At 51.5% G+C, this 18,792-nt stretch overlaps 4 protein-coding genes across 4 annotated transcripts; 2 read left to right on the plus strand and 2 right to left on the minus strand.

Moving 5' to 3' along the window:
• Positions 1–4,857: 4,857 nt before the first annotated feature.
• N7473_002578 (GrpB family protein) lies at positions 4,858–5,433 on the plus strand (the record flags this gene model as incomplete). The annotated part of the gene is made up of 1 exon (XM_057148518.1): positions 4,858–5,433. The coding sequence occupies one exon, from the start codon at positions 4,858–4,860 to the stop codon at positions 5,431–5,433; it is 576 nt and encodes a 191-aa protein (XP_057012172.1).
• Positions 5,434–6,221: 788 nt separating this feature from the next.
• On the plus strand, positions 6,222–9,084 carry N7473_002579 (SH3 domain protein; the record flags this gene model as incomplete). Its single annotated transcript, XM_057148519.1, has 2 exons — positions 6,222–6,284; positions 6,388–9,084. The coding sequence occupies 2 exons, from the start codon at positions 6,222–6,224 to the stop codon at positions 9,082–9,084; spliced, it is 2,760 nt and encodes a 919-aa protein (XP_057012173.1).
• A 381-nt stretch (positions 9,085–9,465) lies between these two features.
• On the minus strand, positions 9,466–10,966 carry N7473_002580 (annexin; the record flags this gene model as incomplete). The annotated part of the gene is made up of 2 exons (XM_057148520.1): positions 9,466–10,844; positions 10,942–10,966. The coding sequence occupies 2 exons, from the start codon at positions 10,964–10,966 to the stop codon at positions 9,466–9,468; spliced, it is 1,404 nt and encodes a 467-aa protein (XP_057012174.1).
• Positions 10,967–11,837: 871 nt separating this feature from the next.
• On the minus strand, positions 11,838–16,484 carry N7473_002581 (uncharacterized protein; the record flags this gene model as incomplete). The annotated part of the gene is made up of 1 exon (XM_057148521.1): positions 11,838–16,484. One exon carries the CDS (start codon positions 16,482–16,484, stop codon positions 11,838–11,840), a length of 4,647 nt encoding a protein of 1,548 aa, XP_057012175.1.
• Between the last annotated feature and the right edge of the window lie 2,308 nt (positions 16,485–18,792).

Raw genomic sequence — 18,792 nt, forward strand, 5'->3', positions numbered from 1 at the left:
CTGCAGGGATTACTGACACGTTGTCTCCAGGGTGATTGCTGATGATAACTTGCAAGGGTAGAGTACCTGATACATGGGGCCAGAAAGATTTGTGTGCTGTGTACTCGGTGCCTCAGTCCGGGTATAGTTCCCTTCCACTATAGCGACTTCCACTATAGCGACGCGTCGCGCTCAGGCGATCAGGGACCACGACGCCAGTCCGTGCTCGAGATATGTACCACCAACTTGAATACTAACAAGGGCAAAAATGTCAATGCAAACCCAAAGTCAGAACTGTACCCCATAGTCTCGTACCCCCCGTACATGTACAACATCCACTAGTGTTCTCCGCTTACGGGGTACGAGGTATAACGAGTAATCTGGGTGACCTATAGTGATGCAGTGATAAAATAGAAACACTAGGGAGGGTATGAGAAACATAAACTTCGATTCCCACCACGCTTATGCATAGTATGTACGCAAGACAACTTGAACCCACTCACCGGCGCCCGCCAATAGCCCCGCAGGGCCCCGCCAAAATAACCTAGTCGCCGACGAGCCTAGACCTTATCGCGCGGTAGTCACCGAGTCAGTGCACCGAAATCCCGGACCCTCTCGCGACTACTGCGACGGTTGGCGGGGGCCGAATAATGTGGGGCGGGCATGTCTATGAGCGCTACGAATAGCATCCCCCGGTCGCTTGCTGGTCCTGCAATCCGTACATAAGGCGGCGCGTTAGTGCGGCGAACTGACAATTTGCGCTGCATGCGAGGGAGGTCAATGCATGGCATCATCTGGATGGGGCTGGGGCAATCTTTGGGATGTTTGGGGTTTTATTTTCCATCCCAGGGGTTTCAAAATTTTCTGTGCTTTGATGGAGTTACGGAGGACTGTCTTCCTTTTTTGCAGGTGTACCCCCATATGAGTGGGGACACTATGTATAGTTAGAGCACTTAGAGTGTGTTCCACTTGGATTGTACATGCAGTAGTTAGCTGTTGACCCCCACGGTACTTCTACCGATGTCGGGCGTCAATCACCAATGATGGTGATTTTTCGCGACCGAGGACGTTGCGATGCCCATGGCGCGTACTCTAGTATACGGAGTATAGTCATTGGGTTCGAGATACATACTCAACTAAGGTTTCACCCCCTTCGTATAATTTAGAAGTTTGAGAATGTATCTAAACCCTCGGACCCTGAAGGCGGAACCAAAGTAGCTCCCGCTCAGACTAAAGCGATCGTAGCTTGCGCGCGGCGCTAGATGTTGAATTCTTCAGAAGAGCACGGGTGTTCTTTACCTAGTTCAGTAATAACGATCCTCATTGAAAAAAAAAGCATCGTACAGGAAGCATTGGTGATCATCGAGCATGCTCTTCGGAGGAAATAGATGGTAAAGTTCCCCCGGAGTAACAACTCCTCCGGATACGACCTGCAAGCTGTCAGGAGGCAAATATGTATTGCGTGATGCCGGTCTCCAAGCCATCCTGCACAATCATGATTCATACATAATATCTTCGTTATCGTTCCACGCCTCGAAACCACCGTGGCGGAAGAGGCGTTTGCCGCCGCCGCGCCATCGTCCCACTAAGGTCCAGTTAGAAACAGTTTTGCGTGCAGGCTCTCGTCCGTGTACTTCTGATAAGCAACTCACAACGAATCATGCCCTAGCCGTGCGGTCGTGTGGCGGTGGTGCCACGGCACACTAGAACAGAGGTACAGTACTACACAGGCAGGGCTATGCGGTTGCTTTGTGTTCCCTTTTGTTGGGGGCGCTAAGGTAGTTGGCGATAGATGAAAACTAGAAACTGATTCGCGAGGTCAGATACGCTCCAGTACTAGTCCTGCATACGTCAATTCGACTCGGCTATTCGGGTGGAGGATATCTGTGGTCGTGCTTTTGATACTCTGTTTTATTGCGAAATTAGGCCAAACTACTTTAGCTGCTGTGAGTCTGTGTCAATCTCCCGTCTGCGCATGTTCATTTGCATGGATGACTAGTACATGGATATACCTTAGTGAGGGGGAAGGTCATAGCTACGGAGCTCTCTGTCGCAGCCAAGCCATCTATGAGCCAGTCATGGCCCTGATCTGCTACCCGAACAGGTACGCGAGCACGGTGGATTAGCTATCTTCAAGTGGAGATTCTGGAGGATTGCTGGAGAGGCATAGAGTTGGGGGCAGTGCTCCATACTCTGTCTCCACAATAGGATTACCAAGGATCCTGTCGGTCTATCATCCTATGTGGAACTATCTAATTGTGGACACCTCTAGGCTTTGCTATCAAACATAGCAACTGTAACTATCAGTTCACTTCCCCGCGGAGACAAGTCGAAATGCATGCACACTCCGGCCTTGGGGATTGCGGGGTGCAGAGGGCCCCTGCTATCTGCCACTTCAACATTTCACACTTCACGTTGGCGCTCGTTCTCGTGCTGACATACCAGTAACCCGAGGCCAATCCGGGGGTGAAATAACCCGCGCTTATGCTATTCGACTCAGCACAGTCCCCAACGCTCATGCATTGACCTTACGTGGCCTAGACTGGCAGCATAGTTGAATGATAACGAGCATTAGTCTCGTTTCTCATTCCTTCATGACTAGCCTATCTCCGGCCCGCCCTTCTCCTCTTCCCCGGATCTCAAGCTTCAGCTTCTTCCTGAGCTCTATGGTGTACTACGATCAGCCACAACCGGCAACAGACGTTCAACTAATCTCCGAATACCTGGGTGGCAGCAAAAGCACAACTGACTTTGCTTTTCCCCCATATCTATAACACACAATACTAGAAAACTCCTGCCTAAATTCTGCCCACACGGCTGACTACCATATCAACCCTGCATCTTGCGCCGGGACATCCGTGATAAATGACCTTTTGCATGCCTCTAACCAGCGCCCCCGGACTCGTCGGTAACACGGATAGAGCTGTCTGGGACTCTCACCTGATACCCTCTAGCACATTCTACCACGCAAACAAGAGACCCGGCGTTCCGACCCGTGAGCATCGGCCCTCGATCCAGAGCGATAACTCCCCTCGCTAACACTATCTTCCCCCGTAAACACCAGCAACGAGAAAACTCAATTCTTCACTATTTAGAGTCAACCACTCTACCCCTCTCTTTTCTCACCGTATGGCTCAGATCCTTCTTTTATTGAATGAGTTGGGCGCAGCAACGCCACCACAACGCCGTAGACGACGTTTGAAAAAACTTTCCGAAGCCATGAAGTTTTCTTGAGTAGAACTTGGCGGTTAGATCCCTTACTCCTCGATCCCCTCCTCCTTCTGTGGCGACCCTGAGGTTTTGTCTCTGGTTGTATCTGAGCAGGGGCCTTTTGGCTTCGGGCTATGTAGTTGGAAAGTCACTGGGTGGTACCTAGATTGCTTCCAATGGGAGAAGATCGGCTTGATGCAACATCAAATTCTTCGGGGGCTGGTCTTGCAGTATTGCCGCCACCACTGATTCTGCAGTAGTAAATTCTGGAAATATCCATGATGTTTGCTTGAGTGCATAGAGGTATTGCAGTTGCCGTCGAAGTTTGAATTTTCAATTGTGCTTGTCAGATGTTTCCTGCCATGCAGTTGGTAGCATATTCTGTCATTTGTGGGGGGCTTGAGCGGCCGAAAGCACGTTGCTCAAGGTTTCCCGCGGGAAGTATCGTTCGATTCTCGAATATTGGCGATGGTGCCATGAACCCATGGTTAGAGAACCATAGAGCAAAGCGTCATGAAGGCAGTAACTGCAGTGATTTCCATGAATAAGGCGAGCTGTTTCAAACTTGAGCGGCCTTGATATTCTTACGTATGTCAACAGAGCCCAAGAAACATGATAGTAAAGCATTGTACTGATATCTGCCAGATGATGGATTGAAGGCATAAAAAACTTGACTAGATAGGCTCACGTTTCCAGACTGATCAATACCTTAAGCTCAACGGTTTCATCAACTGCTTCGCTTCCTGGCAGTCAGCCGCGCCCAAGTTTCCAAGTTCGAGTGAGCTTTCTCAGGACTCCGGTTGCTCATTTGGGTAATCTAACACTTGAGAGCATGTGTTTATGATGCCATTTTTGCTCTGGGGATATCTGGGTTTGTCCAATGTCCTATCAATGATGAAAGGGTGGGAGCACATGCGGAGATCTCATACAGATTGTGCCACCAAGACCCTGATCTCAGTTGACATGCTCTTTAGCCACTTTGATAATAATCAAGGTCACAATGGAGCTTTGGGTTAGACAGCCAGGTCATGATAGAGGTCATGAGTATCATCTGGGGTTATGATCGGTAAGTGGAATCTTTGAGACAGTTTATGTCCATTAAGAAATCTCCTTTCCCATGAGAATAAGGAATTGACTCTCTCCTGATAACTGCAATTCCTTCAAGTTTTGCTATATGTGAAATCGACGACATCCAAGACTATGATGATTCAAAAGGGCGCATCTCGTTTAGACAACAGACCTCACGATGTCCCGGTCAGAGGGCTTATTAATCAGGCGCGCCATTTTAGAATGACCGGGCACCGGTTCGAGTTAGGCGTCTCGCTTTTCACATTCCAGCGTCTGTTTCCTCTCTCAGATTGAACTGAACCTGGGCAGTTCAGACACTGTCTCGACGTGCTGAAATAGGATTTATCCCAATCTACGGGCTCACTTCAAGCACAGGTGAGCTGAATCTGATTCTATCAAAGTGACCGTCAACATTCTCCGTTTCGATCGCCATAGCTCACTGAACTGGACCACGCTAACAGTAGTGCCGATTCGCGAGCCTACTTCTGATCAACATCAACATCGCAAGTGTGACTAGTTACCTTGAGGTGCGGTCACAAGGATATTAAGCATTAACCAACACTCGTACCGTACTAACAGTACGCAAGTGTTCTCGCAAAGATGAAGGTCACCCTTGAGTCTTACAACCCCGAGTGGCCACTCAAGTTCCGCGAAGTCCACGCGCAACTCTCGTCAATCCTCAAAGATGTGCCTATCATATCAATCGAGCATGTAGGAAGCACCTCGATTCCCACCATGAAGGCCAAGCCCGTCCTTGACATCGACATCATCACCCCAGCCTCCGCCCTCGAAGCCGCAAGCAAGGCCCTCTCAGATGCAGGGTACACTGATTGCGGTGAGATGGGTATTCCGGGTCGCTTCGTGTTCCGACAGCCAGGATATGGAATTCTCGATGTGGCATACGGTATGGGAGTACAAGGAGAACTACGGCGCAATACTTATGTAGTGATCGAGGGGTGCACAGCATTGAGAAATCATCTTGATGTGCGGAGGGTGTTGTTGGAAGACCAAGAGCTGCGTGAAGAGTATGCGCGCGTGAAGAGCAATATGGAGGGTATGGAGTTTGAAAAAATGGATCAATATGTGTTTGGGAAGACACAGGTTCTTTGTAAGATTCTGCAAAAGGCTGGTTGGAGTGAGGAAGAGCTGCAGTCGGTCATGGAAGTAAATAGCTGAAGATGAAACTGATGTCTCTTGTGATGGGTGTGTCTCGAGAGAATTTTGGTAAAACAATATTATCTGGGACTTCTATACTTACCCTGGTATTTTCGATGTCTGAATCTAGAGACAAGAAAATCGGACCAGCCAGATGCGCTTCAACTTCGCTCTTTTGAAAGGTCTTTCTAAGTGAATTTTGGATTGTCTAGATGTCAACTCGAGACTGTTAAGAGGACCTTGGAAATAAAGTCGTCGGCCTGTCCTTATGGCAAGTTTGCAAATGAAGAATGTCAGAACTTGGTCACTCAGACTCCTAAAGCTTTTCAAAAGGGCTCTTAGTTTGTCTTTCGCCATTCTGTAATTCATTGTGGAGTGTCTATCCCGTGTGTTGTTTCAAGGGCTGGTTATTTTGAAACCGCAACCCAATCGTTGCCGGATGCCGAGGCCCAAGTCAAGAAGTGCCTGAAAATGCACTGCAGCTGAAAAATCCCAGCCGGTGGGTGCAAGATGAGGATCATATGGAAGAATGGTTCAAGTTTACTAGTTAAAAGAGATGTAGAATGTATACATACTGCGTCCTGTCGAATGATGAAAGTGGGACTCTACGATAAGCTCGGGTGGAGTCAAATTCTCCCACTTTAACCACTTTGAGTCTGTTGGCCACTTTCACCCACCTCCGCCTTTTTAGTTTCCCTGGTTCGCTTTGCTTTCTCCGCTTTCCCACCGCCACGTTCGTTCCTTGGATCCCAGTGTTGGGGATTCAAGTTGGGCTTTCCCTTCATATAACACACTCTCATTCTATACTCATGTCTCAAGCGCAGCCGCCGCCGCCGGGGCTGGCTGACCTCGAGAAGGAGCTGGGATGCTCGGTATGTGCGCCAATCTGGGGATGATCCTCTTCCAGAACCCTTCCATTCCTGTGCCTGCAACCCCTTACATTGGAGCCTCACTAACACCGCTTCTGTCGCATAGATCTGTACCGAGCTGCTCTACCAGCCCCTCACACTCCTTGACTGCCTACACACGTTTTGCGGTTCCTGCTTGAAGGAATGGTTTACAGCGCAAGGCTCGCGCCGTCGCTCGTCGTCGGACACTTCTCCTCGATTTACCTGCCCATCTTGTCGTGCTGAAGTGCTCCGTACTCGAACAAATGCCACCGTCACGACCTTACTGGACATGGTGCTGGCAGCGCACCCCGACCGTGCCAGATCGGCTGCCGAGAAAGAAGAGATCGCCGAGCGATACAAACCGGGAGACGACCTATTCCCGCTTCCTGTGGAGGAGGATAATGAAAGCGAAGAGGATGAGGATGATAGGAGGGTGTTACGAGAAGTTCAGGAGCTGAGCCTTCGGGAGAGTCGCGCAGAGGCGCGGCGAGAGGCCAGGCGCCGCGATAGGAGTAGCAATCCCGAGCGATCTGGAGAGGATGGCCGATCTCGCCGACGACGAGGTGAAGATTCGGAGCGACAACCGAGCTCCGCGCGGACGCACGGCGATGCCGATCGTGCGCGGCGGGTTGAGCACCAGTCAAGCTTGCGCTCACTGCTCAGTCTGTCATCCGAGGCAGAGACTATGCAAGAGGAGATCCTCCGACAAATCCTTGAAGAAGGGTTGCTGGATGATGTCGATTTCGACAATCTTAGCGCTGCACAGGAGGAAGAACTCAGTGAGCGAATTGCAGATGCCTACCGTCGCAGTCATGGGCAACAGCCACGCTCTTCTCAAGCGCAAAGACGGAGACAATCCCCCGACAATACCAGTCGGACGCATTCACGATCGCAATCTGTTCAAAGACCGACCGAGACAACTCCAACCACGTCCTCTCGTGACAACACCGATAGGCGGCCCCCTGCAACCAGACCGCACTTATTTGATCCACCTACGTCACGCCCGACGTCGAACCATCAAAGACGAAACTCGGAGCAAGGTGACAACCGCCGGCGCACTTCTCCTGTTGGAGTAAACCAAGCGTCAACCTCAGAAGATACGCTGCGGCCAGCCGTCCGATCCTCGAGCGATATGACCGCTGAACGCCCGCGCAGCTCTCAGAACGCGCGGACAAGAGCAGAGTCCTCTTCCAATCGGTCGCGACGAGCAACCGAGTCGGATCAGGGTATATCAGATGCATGGTTGAGCGGAGGAAGGGAACGAGCCTCTTCCAGAGTCGTCACCAGCCAACCCGTAACGAGTTCACCAACTTCGGCTTCTTCACCGCAGGTCAATTCTTCCTCCAATTCAACACCGACAGAGAATTCAGCACCAGTTTTATCTTCGCCTGTTGTTCCACCGAGGTCTCATAGGCGACCTAGTTCTTCGCGATGGAGTGTGCTTGCCCCTTCTACCGCCCAATATGTGGAGCCCTCCCACTCTTGTGATCGCTGTGGAGCAGCGAACATTCAATATGACTTGCACAAAAAGTGTACCAAATGTAAAGACCCGGACTATCACCTTTGTCTGCGCTGTTACCGGACAGATGGAGACTACCCTAGTGGAGACTCGGCTCGATTGAGTGGTTTCGATCCCTCTGCTCAAGCAATATACAAACAAATCCTCGCCTCTCCGAATCATCGTCCAGCAAAGATGCGCCAAACCGGGCATATACTGCGCTCCTTCAAGTACGATCAGCCCTCAGAAAGCGCGCAGGTGATCATCAGTGGTGAAAGGAAGATTACAAATGACAATCCTGCGCGCCGTCTGATATCGGGGCTCTTCTGCGACATTTGTCAGTCTCCAGCTAATGACTGCTTCTGGAAATGCAGCAAGTGCAACGAAGGCGATTGGGGCTTCTGTAACCGCTGCGTCAATCAAGGAAGATGCTGTACCCACCCCCTGTTGCCTATTCGACGTATCACCGGTGGCCCGAAATTATCAGCGACAAGTACACCAGCCGATGCAAATACCTCCCTCTCTCGCTCCAACACGGAAAGTTTCAAAACACTCTCCTTCTCGACCAATTGCGACATCTGTACCTATCCAATCCCAGCGTCTGTCACACGTTTCCATTGTCTACAATGTAACGACGGCGACTACGATGTCTGCACAAATTGCTACCTCAAGTTAGTAGCAACTTCCAAGATCAGCAAGGAAGACGGCCACAACGGCTGGCGCCGCTGTCTCGCCTCTCACCGGATGATCATCGTTGGCTTTGAAGACCGAGACGACGGACAAAGACGAGTCATCGTACGCGATCTAGTCGGTGGCAATGCCCTTCAAGACGAGCATATCGAACAATCACCCGCTTCCTCTCCGGCCATTAGTAGCCCCGTGGCATCCCCAGAACGAGGAAACGGCTACTGGAGCTGGAAAGAAGGTTCCGAGCGCAGGAAGAAAGCTTCTCGTCTCCGTGGCTCGGCCACTGCGACCAACGGTAGTACCAGTAACCCCGGTGCCTCATCTTCAGACCTTGCGCATAACAGTGGCGGTACGCCTTCTTCCCGAAACGGCGCGTCGTTCCGCCGTTTTCCTCCTGATGGCGGTGTCGGCCTCGTCGTGCAGGCTAAGTGGTCGTATTTCCACGGTGAGGAGAACGAGGATGAATTGGTGTTTCCGCGTGGTGCAGAGATTAGGGAGGTTGATGATGTCAATGATGAGTGGTTTTGGGGGAGGTATGCTGGGAGAACGGGCTTGTTCACACGAACTCATGTCACGATTGTGGGGGAGATTAAATGAGTGTGTTCGTTTTCTTTTTGGGGGTGTTGTCAGGAGAGGAGGATGTTTGCATTTTGATTATGGCTTTGCACCTGCATGAATATCACGATGATTATGACAGAATATGAATGCATGGAAACTCATATCTAGAACCAGGTTTAGCCAGTTCCCAAGGACCATGATTACAGTAGGTTCTCACCTCCACCACCAACGAATCGACATGATTGTAAAGTTGGTCTGTGTCATGCAAACATAATCTCATCCATAACCTCACTAGGTACTGGTATCAAGACTTAGAAAGGAGTAAAATACAACCAAATCGCAAAACACATAAAACAAAACCTGCCACCCTCCAGTCCAAAATCCCCCACCTTACAAGGTAAAACCCATTCACTTCATTACTTACTCCAACAACGCAACCATCAACTTCTCATAATCCCCCGACGTCTCCTCCCGCACGCGAGTAATCAAATCCTTCCCAAAGCGATGCCTATACGCCCTCTTAACCATCTCCTTATGCTGCCGATCCCAATGAACCCTCACAACCCTAACAACCAACTTCTCATCCTTCGTCCCCATGCCAGCCATACACTCCTCCAACAAAATCGCATCCCGCATCGCCGGATCCGTCGCCGTCCGCAACATATGCAACAACGCATCTTCCATATGTCCAGAGAATTCCTTCTCAACATGTTTATCCAGCGGAGTGTGGTAACGCGCTTGGAACGCACGGTCTATCTCGCGTAGCTCAGCGTTTGACGAGCGTGCGAAAATACCCGTTACTTCGGAGATGTTGTTGACCACCCGGGCGGCGGTCGAGTCGTGCAGGGTGCGCACTTCGGCTTCGATGGCGTGCGGGTTTAGCGGGACGGAGTCTTCGTTTCGGGCGGCGCGGAGGACGTTCTTGAAGAGCTCGGCTGTTTTGAAGGAGAGGTCGTCTTGGACGTCTTGGGAAAGTTGGCGGTGGTAGGTGCGCTGGTAGGCTGCCTGGATAGCGTGGAGATCGGCGTTGGATCGGCCGAGGAGGATGTCGTTCAGGAGCCATTCCTTTGTTCCGGCGCCCTTGACGGCTTCCCGCGCACATGCCACGTCGTACATGAGGGGGCCCTCGATCACGGCGAGAAGACCTTGTTCCAGGTACCCGCCCGTCTCGGACTCGACGTCCTTGTACAAGTCACGGCCGATGTACTTGGTGTATGTGGCGCGGACGCCGGCCATCTGGAGAGGATCCAGGCGCGAAAGGACTTTGATTAGGACCTTTTCGTCCGTGCCGAAGCCCTTCATCGCTTTGCGGAGGGCATCCGCTTCTGCTCGGAAGTCGCCCGGTGCTACTTGACCGGGGACGTAGCCCAGCGATGGAGGAGCTGGAGCTCCCATGGGCGCACCGTACTGAGCGGGCGCGCCGTGCATGGGAGCGCCGGCTGGGGCGCCGTGAGGTGGTCCCTGGGGAGGAGGGGCATAGCCTTGTGGCGGCTGGCCGTGTGGAGGGGGATATTGCTGGCCCGGCGGAGCTTGCCCATATGGCTGCTGCTGCTGGTGCTGGGGAGGATACCCGCCATGATGAGCAGGAGGGGCACCGTATGGAGCAGGAGGTTGAGGTGAAGGAGCGCCGTAGTATCCCTGCTGTTGAGGAGGAGGCTGGCCATAGCCCTGCGGGGGAGGGGCACCATGGGGAGCACCCTGAGGAGCACCGTATTGTTGCTGAGGGTATGGAGGCTGTTGATAGCCCTGGGGAGGACCCTGGGGAGGGGCACCCTGAGGATAGCCGTAGGGTGCTTGTTCTATTGAAATGACGCGTCACTTTATTAGCAAAAAGTTCCCCCGCATTTTGACGGATGAGCACGGATCAGCCTCATCAGGGTGGTGTTTTTCACTCACGATTAGGCGGGTACTGATAAGACATGATGAGATGAAGAGTATAAAAATGAGTAAACGAGAAGTGTCAGACGAGGGGTAAGGTACAGATTTAAATAGATTCCGTGGGTACGAGCTGAGTCCCCCTGGTGGTTCTTGGTATCCTTGGTACTCCTCGGGTTCGTGTGTGGCGCAGTCGATTTGGGTGAGTTTAAGTGGGGGAGACAACACTGGGAAGCACAGCCTTGTGGACTAAGAACACCTTGACGTGTGCCAATGCTCAGCCTTGTCAGTGCATTTGACTCGCTCGCTTGGATTGCAATTTTCAGGGATTAGGGTCGGGCTGTGGCTAGTGAATTTTAGTCCGTATGCTGCGAAAGTCGTGTTCACTGTGTAGTTAGTAGTACAAGGTGGAACTATGGCGAGTCGGACGTTAGACCCGATGATTTACAAGAACTTGACGTAGGTCAAAATACTATTCGTGGATCAAAGTCTGGCAAAGTTACCTGATCATCCATTAAGTCCTGCTTATAGTATAGAAAAGAAAGAAGCGAATGACATCACAGAAGTCCAGCCCATGAGATGCAAGCCATCAACCAGTCATCCCCACATATAGAACAACAGAACAGACAAATGCCACGCTAAACAGTCGAACACTCGAGACCGCGAGGTCAATGCAAGTCTTGAAAAGATAAATCTTGCCTCTCCAGGACATAAACAAAAACAATCAGAAGAACGAGTGGTACAAGAGACCAAACAAGAGTGAGGGTATTTATCAGAATTAAAAGTAGAAGGCAAAAAAGGAAGGAAATCATGCAGATTAGATATCCAAATCGTTAAACGTGAAACTCATCAAGGAAATCATTCACATCAGTCAGGGGTATCGTTTCAATTTCGTTTTTTCGTTTTTCGTGTTTCATTTAGACACTCGCCGTGCGTCGCTTCTCACTCGGTTTCTGCGCATAGGCGATAAGCATGCGGAATCCAGTTCCTCGCTTCTGGCACTCGCGCAGAACTTTGCGATCATTCCACATGCTGAGGTCGATATCACCGGTGTCGTGGAGAGCGGGCTCTTCGTAACATTTGGTATACCACCAGCGACCAACGCGAGCCACGATCTTGGCGATGGACTCGTCATTGGCGGCTGAGGGGGAGGGATCGGAGAGGAGGTCTCCTAGGGAAATGTTGTCGTCTGATACTGACGATTTAGATGCTGTCTGTGTACTCTGGCTACCGGTCGCTGCGGTGGAGACGGAGACCGCAGGGAGCGAGAATCCAGTTGATTGAGTCGTGGCCGATGCGGAAAGAGATTTGTTCGATGAGGATGTCGTGGAACCGGAGGATCGGACGACCATCCCTGCGACGGGGATGCGAACCATGCACCGACGGAGATTATCGAAGCCCTGAGTGCCGATCAGACGCTGGATGCTGTCGCTTGTTGGTGCGAGACTGATACTCGAGTTGGCGAGACATGTCATTTCTTTTAGTCGGCGGACTGCTTTTCGAGTGCGAACGCCCATGTTGACCATATCCCGGTCCAGAAGACTCATTTCGAGGTATCCGCCGGAGCGGAGAACACGGCGGCACTCCTGGAGGATGTTGTTCTGGATAGCTTCGGAGCTTGCGGCAGGGAAACGCAGAACAGCAACGGCGAAATAATCTTTGGGGAATGGTAGAGGATTCTGAAGTCCAGCGTGGTACACGGTGTGGTGGTTTGTGGGAGGCTGCCAGGCTGCAGGATGGGGAATTGCTGTCGAGACTGGTCGGCCACTCAAGCTGTACACCTCGGCATCTGGGTATGTTAAAGAGCAGTAGAACGACCAGTCGTCATTGCCCAGTCCATCAATCACGAGAATCCGCCCATGAGTACCAGATTTGACGTGATTGTGCGCTGGACTGAAAAGAACTCGCCCAAATGATAGCCACCGACTTGTCATGAGAGATGCAGATCGCATATTGGTGCGAGTGACGGCATCCCACTCACGCTCTGAACATCCAGGGAAGTCCTTGAACTCATAAGGTTTGGGTTTTGGCGCAGGCGTAGCAGCAAGAGACTGGAGGAAGGTTGACTGTTGCTCGTGAACGGGATCCAAAGAAGGCTGTGTCGGGTTTGCAGGGCTGTACATGACCTCGGGGTCGCCATAGCTCGCAATCAGGTTGCTATAAGATGCCTGTGTGGATGGTGCAATGGAGGAATGCAGAGCCGAAACAATTCTTGATCGCCGCAGATGGACTGAATCACCGCTATCACGATTAGAACCCCCAGCCGGCGAGAATGGTGGCGGCTGAAGGGAATTGTCATTGTTCAGCTCGTCCTGCAACGCCTTGCTGGCCATTGTTGCCATCTCAAATCTGTCGTCTTCTTCGGTCTTGACAGTTTCCTCAGACTTTGGCTCCTCTGGTGAGAGGACATCGATGAGATCATCATACTCGTTCCATACTTCATCCTCGGTCGGTGCAGTGCCAGGCTTGGGTACTACAGCTGTGACAGCTGCCAAAGCGCCGGAGCTGCCAGACGAAGGAGAGCCCTTGTGGGGAGAGAAGTGAATGAGTTCGTGGGCTGAGTAAGGACCAGCAAGGAATTCCAAAGCGCTCGCTGCCTCTGGGGCACTGAAGGCAGGGTTGAAACCATAGCCCCAATCTCCAGGCTTGCTGCTTGGAATGTCGGCCAAAGAAATCCCACCAAGTCCAGGGTATTCGCTTGTGCCCTCCGGTGTCGGCGCCATCACCGACGGCGATTCAGAGGTGCTGAATGGTCGAGAGAAGGAATGCATAGCCGGTTTATGCTGCCTATCGCGTCTCGACACCACTTGCGGAATTCGACCTATAGAAGCCAGCCGTCTGGGCCGACGATCTTGTGGGCTGCTCTGAGGTTCCGGGTCCATCATGTTCTGATTGAACATAGCAGTTCTTGGCGATGGTCGATTATCTCTGTCAAACTCGCCGTGCATCCTAGGGGGCGATGGCAGTAAAATAGAGGGATGTCGCTTCTTGATGTTCAAGCTCGCGGGCACCTCAACCGGCACAATATACGGCTCTTCTTCAGTCGGTGGCGAGTCCTCTACATGGTTGAGGATGTCGTCGAGCTCGTCTGAATCCGCATCCACCAGGGCGTAGTGGGCAATAGGACGACTGTTAAGTACCGGAGAAATTGCAGCATGAAGTTGAGCCGTATGAGAGGGAGGGGCCAGGGCAGATTCTCCAGTGGTGCTCGGCTCATTGGAACGGCTTCTTTGAAATAAGTTCCATCGAGACGTTTTCCCTTTCTTCGGTTGTGGCGGTTCAAGCTTTGCGGGTTCCTTCTGTTTGGTAGTCGCAGCCGGTGTGGCTTTCGATCTCTGCGGGACAACCGTACTCGAAGTATTGCTAGATAGCGACGTGCTGGTCCTGGTAGCGTCTGTATTGGCATATAATCCAGTTCTCTTACCCTTGGGGACTGGCATGCGAGACTTTGGTTGTTGACGACTGGCAGGTGTCTGGTTCTTCTCTGGGCTTCTGCTCCTCATTGGCTCCAGGCTAGTAGTCGACTCGCTGCGAGGGCCTGCATCACCAAAAGTACCGGTAGAAGTTGCCAATGACTCGGTCGATTGGACGGTAGAAGAGGTGAGTGGTGTTGGGCGAGGCAGAGTGGAAGACGTCACACTCATGCTACTGATGCTCTGTTCACTCACAGTTCGCGAAAGAGTCGCACCGTCCATGCCTCCACCGCTGATGAAAACAGGCTCGAGTCGAGCTGCGAGAAAATCGTCTAGGTCGAGATCCGGGCGACTAGATGACATACTGCCTTTGCTGCTTGCGACCGAATGGGGTGTGCTTCGTGTGGTACTAGTTGATCGTGTCCTAACGCCACTGGCACTGCTGGCACTTGATTTCCTACCACGCTGCGAATACTTTCCATATCCTTCATGGCCGGTTCCTGCAGCTGGTCCTTTTCTCGTCGGTCGAGCTTGATCATCAAAGGCAGTATCAAGATCTGGCTTTGACTTTTTTGAGAAAAGACCAAACTTCTTCTGCGCGGCGGGCTTCTTCGCGTCAACCTTCTCCTTTGGTGGCTCTTTGGTCAAGGTTTTGGGTGACTTTCGAGCCAGCACTGGAGATCCAGCCTCTCGGGAGGGAATTCGAGACAGATTTTTCGATGGCAATGAGTCTGTTGAGGCTACAGCAGACGGCGGTTGGGCAATCCGGTTCCTCTCCATCGACTCGCGTCGCTTGTGACCAGTCGACCTAAGATAAGGCAGGTTGCTTTGAATCACAGGGGACGTTTCCAAATCCAACCGATGTGTGCCTTCTCGGCTTGGCCGCGGTGGTGTTTTCGGGACCTTGGGCACGCTCGTCTCGGAGATGGATGGAGCTCTTGGTCTCTGCGAATTGAAGAGCTCCCGCTCTGCCTCTTCGACTTCCTTCCTGGCCTGGTCGATGTCTATGTCAGGGTTCTTGGAAGGGGCATCTCTAGGTGGACTAAAGTTGACGGATGACTTCCTCGGTGGCGGGCTGTGCGGAGGGCCTTGAAGTTTGCCTGGAGTGGATTTGGCATTGGATTGACCTTTGCCACTTGTAATCGTAGCAGATCCAAGTGCAAGTGATCTCTTTGAAAGTCCTGACCTTTGAGATTTGGAGTCCGCTTGCTCAACCTGGGCACTTTGAGGACTTGCCTGGACAGATGGTGGCGAGAACACTGGCAGTCGCGTCTGAGACGGACTTCGCTGTCTCATGCGTGTAATCTTGGACGAATGCATAATTCCTGGGGAGTAAGATGATAACGAGGTTGGGGTTGAGCCCCGGCTCCACATACCCGGAGACTCGGAGTAGCGAGTTGATGGCGTACTCGCAGAGGGATAGTAAGGGACAGGAGGCGGAGGTAGGTTCTGGGTATCAACAGTAGTCCGGAGACTGGCCAGTTCTACTGGCTCCTGGATCTTTGGAGTGTCCACTGCACTGTTCTCCATCCTATCTGACACACTTTGAGATGATGATGAAGGCTCCGCAGAATAGGTGTCTGAAAGATTGGGTAGTCTAGGCTCCCTCGAGTCGACAGGCTGGACGGTTGCTGGAATAACCAGACTAAGCTTCTGAGATTGATTTTGTTCCACATGTCTTCCTATTGTTGGTGCCCGTCTGCGGAGAACATTGCGTGCTCGTTTGGGTGGGTTGGCGGGTGGAGCTTGATAGCTTGGTGTAAATGGCGAAGGGGTCGTTAGATCAGAGGCGGATAGAGATGAAGGAATTGATGAGGCCGGCGTGTGAGGCGATACAGTCGATGCAGGAGATGGGGATGATCCTGTGCCACCAGTACTTGGACGTGGTAACAGTGATAGCCGATTCGCATGATTCGACATCTGATAGGGCACTGGTGGCAAGGCTGAGATTGACCGGGAGTCTTCCGCAGCCGATAGAGACGCTGCCCGATCCGTTCTTGTTGTATAGTTGGATGGCCTTGCCAGTTGAGGCCGAGGAAGCCGCGGGCCATAGGCGGGGGTTGAGTTGGTTGGCCCGGGATGTGATGTATGTGCAGGAGGGAAAGGATCATTCGGCGGCATACGACGGCCGCCCATATTGTACGACGACATGGTGCGACACTGTCAGGAGTCTCCCACTCCAATATTGAGACAGTAATTTGAGTAATGGGCTCATGTGCTGCAGAATTGTACTCATCGCGGGCGTACGCGAAGTATGTAGAAAACAACGGCGCTAAGATGATACCTGTTTCATGAGTTTCAACAAATCGAGTAGCAGATCAACCAGGATAGGGTTGGACTTACAGTATTCAACACATTACTCTCGAGGGTCTCCGGGACACTTTTCGAGCTTCGGGAATATTAATAGGTGCGAAGTGGAGAACGAAGAACGAAGGTGTAGTAGTAGAATGGTTGAAGTAGTGGGAAAGTCCAGGGTATCTCCCAGCACGTGCAACATAGAAGTATAGAAATCAAACAAAAGATCAATCAAACAACATTATCTGCAAGGGGTCATTAAGCATGAGACACAGAACCACAAATACAGCAGACGTCGGAGTAGATAAAAGATGGAAATTCACCGACTTTAGCAAGCTGATCGGCGCCCACGCCAGATGGCAGAAGCTGCAGCTGCTTCGCCACAGTCTGGAGCAGTGTGGCACTGAAATCTCAGGATTTTCCACTAGTCTCGGCCACGTCAGAGGTAAGCAATCCTCTGCGAGACTAAATCAGGCAAAGAGCGAAGGTAATAGAGAATCGAAAAAATGAAGGTATTGAAATGTGTAGTTCAAAGATTCGAATGAAGAGAGTCGGGAATTCCCTGTAGAAATCTCTCGATCACGTTATGTATGTTGCTGACTCGGATTCCCCTCCTCAAAGTGTTCAAAGTGGGGGTTGTCAAACCCACAAAACCCGCCCTCTAGTCTGCCCTGGCGATATAAAATGCACCGTGTGGGATTAAAGGGTTGTGCGATTGACGGCACTTCCGTCTTAGACAGGAGAAGACCCTCAATCTGGATGATAATTGGGCACCGATATTGTGACTACGGCTGTGACGAGTCGAGACTGTGTGGGCGCCAGGGCCCTGTGAACAGGAAAGTAGCCGTGTGCCGCTGAATCGTACAGTGAAAACCAACAGCCCGAAACCCGAAACGAGTTCTCCTAGCAAAGTTAATCTTTTTTAGGTCCTATCACGACAGAGACGGTCGTTCTATGGACGGAGCACTGAGAAAATCCAGTGAGTCCAGTGAGGACCCGAATTCGCGCACGGAGGCCCGCATGGAGGGGAAACTGGGTCCAGCCTATTCGAGAGACTTGTGTTTTTCCCCGGATAGCAACTCCTATCGTTGGTCAGAATCCTGTTAATGGGATCGGAATGGCTATCAGCGGTGTTTGCCCAGTCAGACTAAAAATCACCCGAGTCACGTATACAGTTTGACAGGATGCAGTTTCGCGAGTGGCGTACAGTGGGCGGCCCATCCATCCGCCCATCAAACCGTCAACTACCCAGTATTGACTCCTGGAAAATAAAGCCTACAACTCCTCCTGGACACTCAAGCTGAATAATGTCAAAGGCTGGCTCTTCTTCCGTTGTGATTAACCTGTCAAGAACGAGTACACCGCGTCTGCGTCTGCCTCGCCTCGTTGACAACTCATCGATCGGGGACGCCGAACCCGATCTGACTGCACCGTCGATCCTCCCCAAAAGCAAGGTCTGTGGTTTTGCTTTTTTGGGGCTCCTGGGCTTTCCAGGTCTCGTTTATTTTTCTATGTACAATTGGCCATGGAACAAATGATGATGAACGTGCGAGGCACGGCTCGTTCCTCCTCAGGGCTCGGAGAATTTACCAAGGTGCGCCTTTGGAGGGCCATACAATGCCAACGTAGATGTCGTCATGTATCATGAGACCAGACCAGCTCTGTGATGCCAGTAGCCCTGGTCTAACTATTACTCATTATCCACCAGGGTATCATTTTCTCCCTGGGTTACGTAGATTGCAGTCCACTTGTCCTTATTTACAACAGACAGGATAGACCCATTAAAGCCGTTGTTTGAACTCTGGTACAGTCAAAGGGCCGTCCCGAGCCTTGAGCGTTGAACCAACTTTTGACTATGGTCATCCTCAAAATCTCCGACAATCTGACTCAGGACAAAGGGCCGATCGCCCCAAAAAAGCCCCAGTGGGGTCCATTCTCTTTCCAGGACGAGTACAGTGGTAGTTTAGAAGTCTGAGTCTAGAGTCCAGAGAGTCCACCTGATATATATGCTTCTACTTCTTGGTTTTTGAAAGGTCTTTCGAAAGGTCATTTCAATCGTCTTTCTCGATAGCTTGGGTATCATTATTCAGTCTATCATTCAACCTGTGAGTGATAAGCCGGTTCTGAACATTGCTCATAGTTTCAAACTTATGAAACCCCACTG

This window comes from Penicillium subrubescens, assembly GCF_028828155.1.
Source record: "Penicillium subrubescens strain IBT 31985 chromosome Unknown utg000002l_segment0_segment0, whole genome shotgun sequence".
Classification (NCBI taxonomy): domain Eukaryota; kingdom Fungi; phylum Ascomycota; class Eurotiomycetes; order Eurotiales; family Aspergillaceae; genus Penicillium; species Penicillium subrubescens.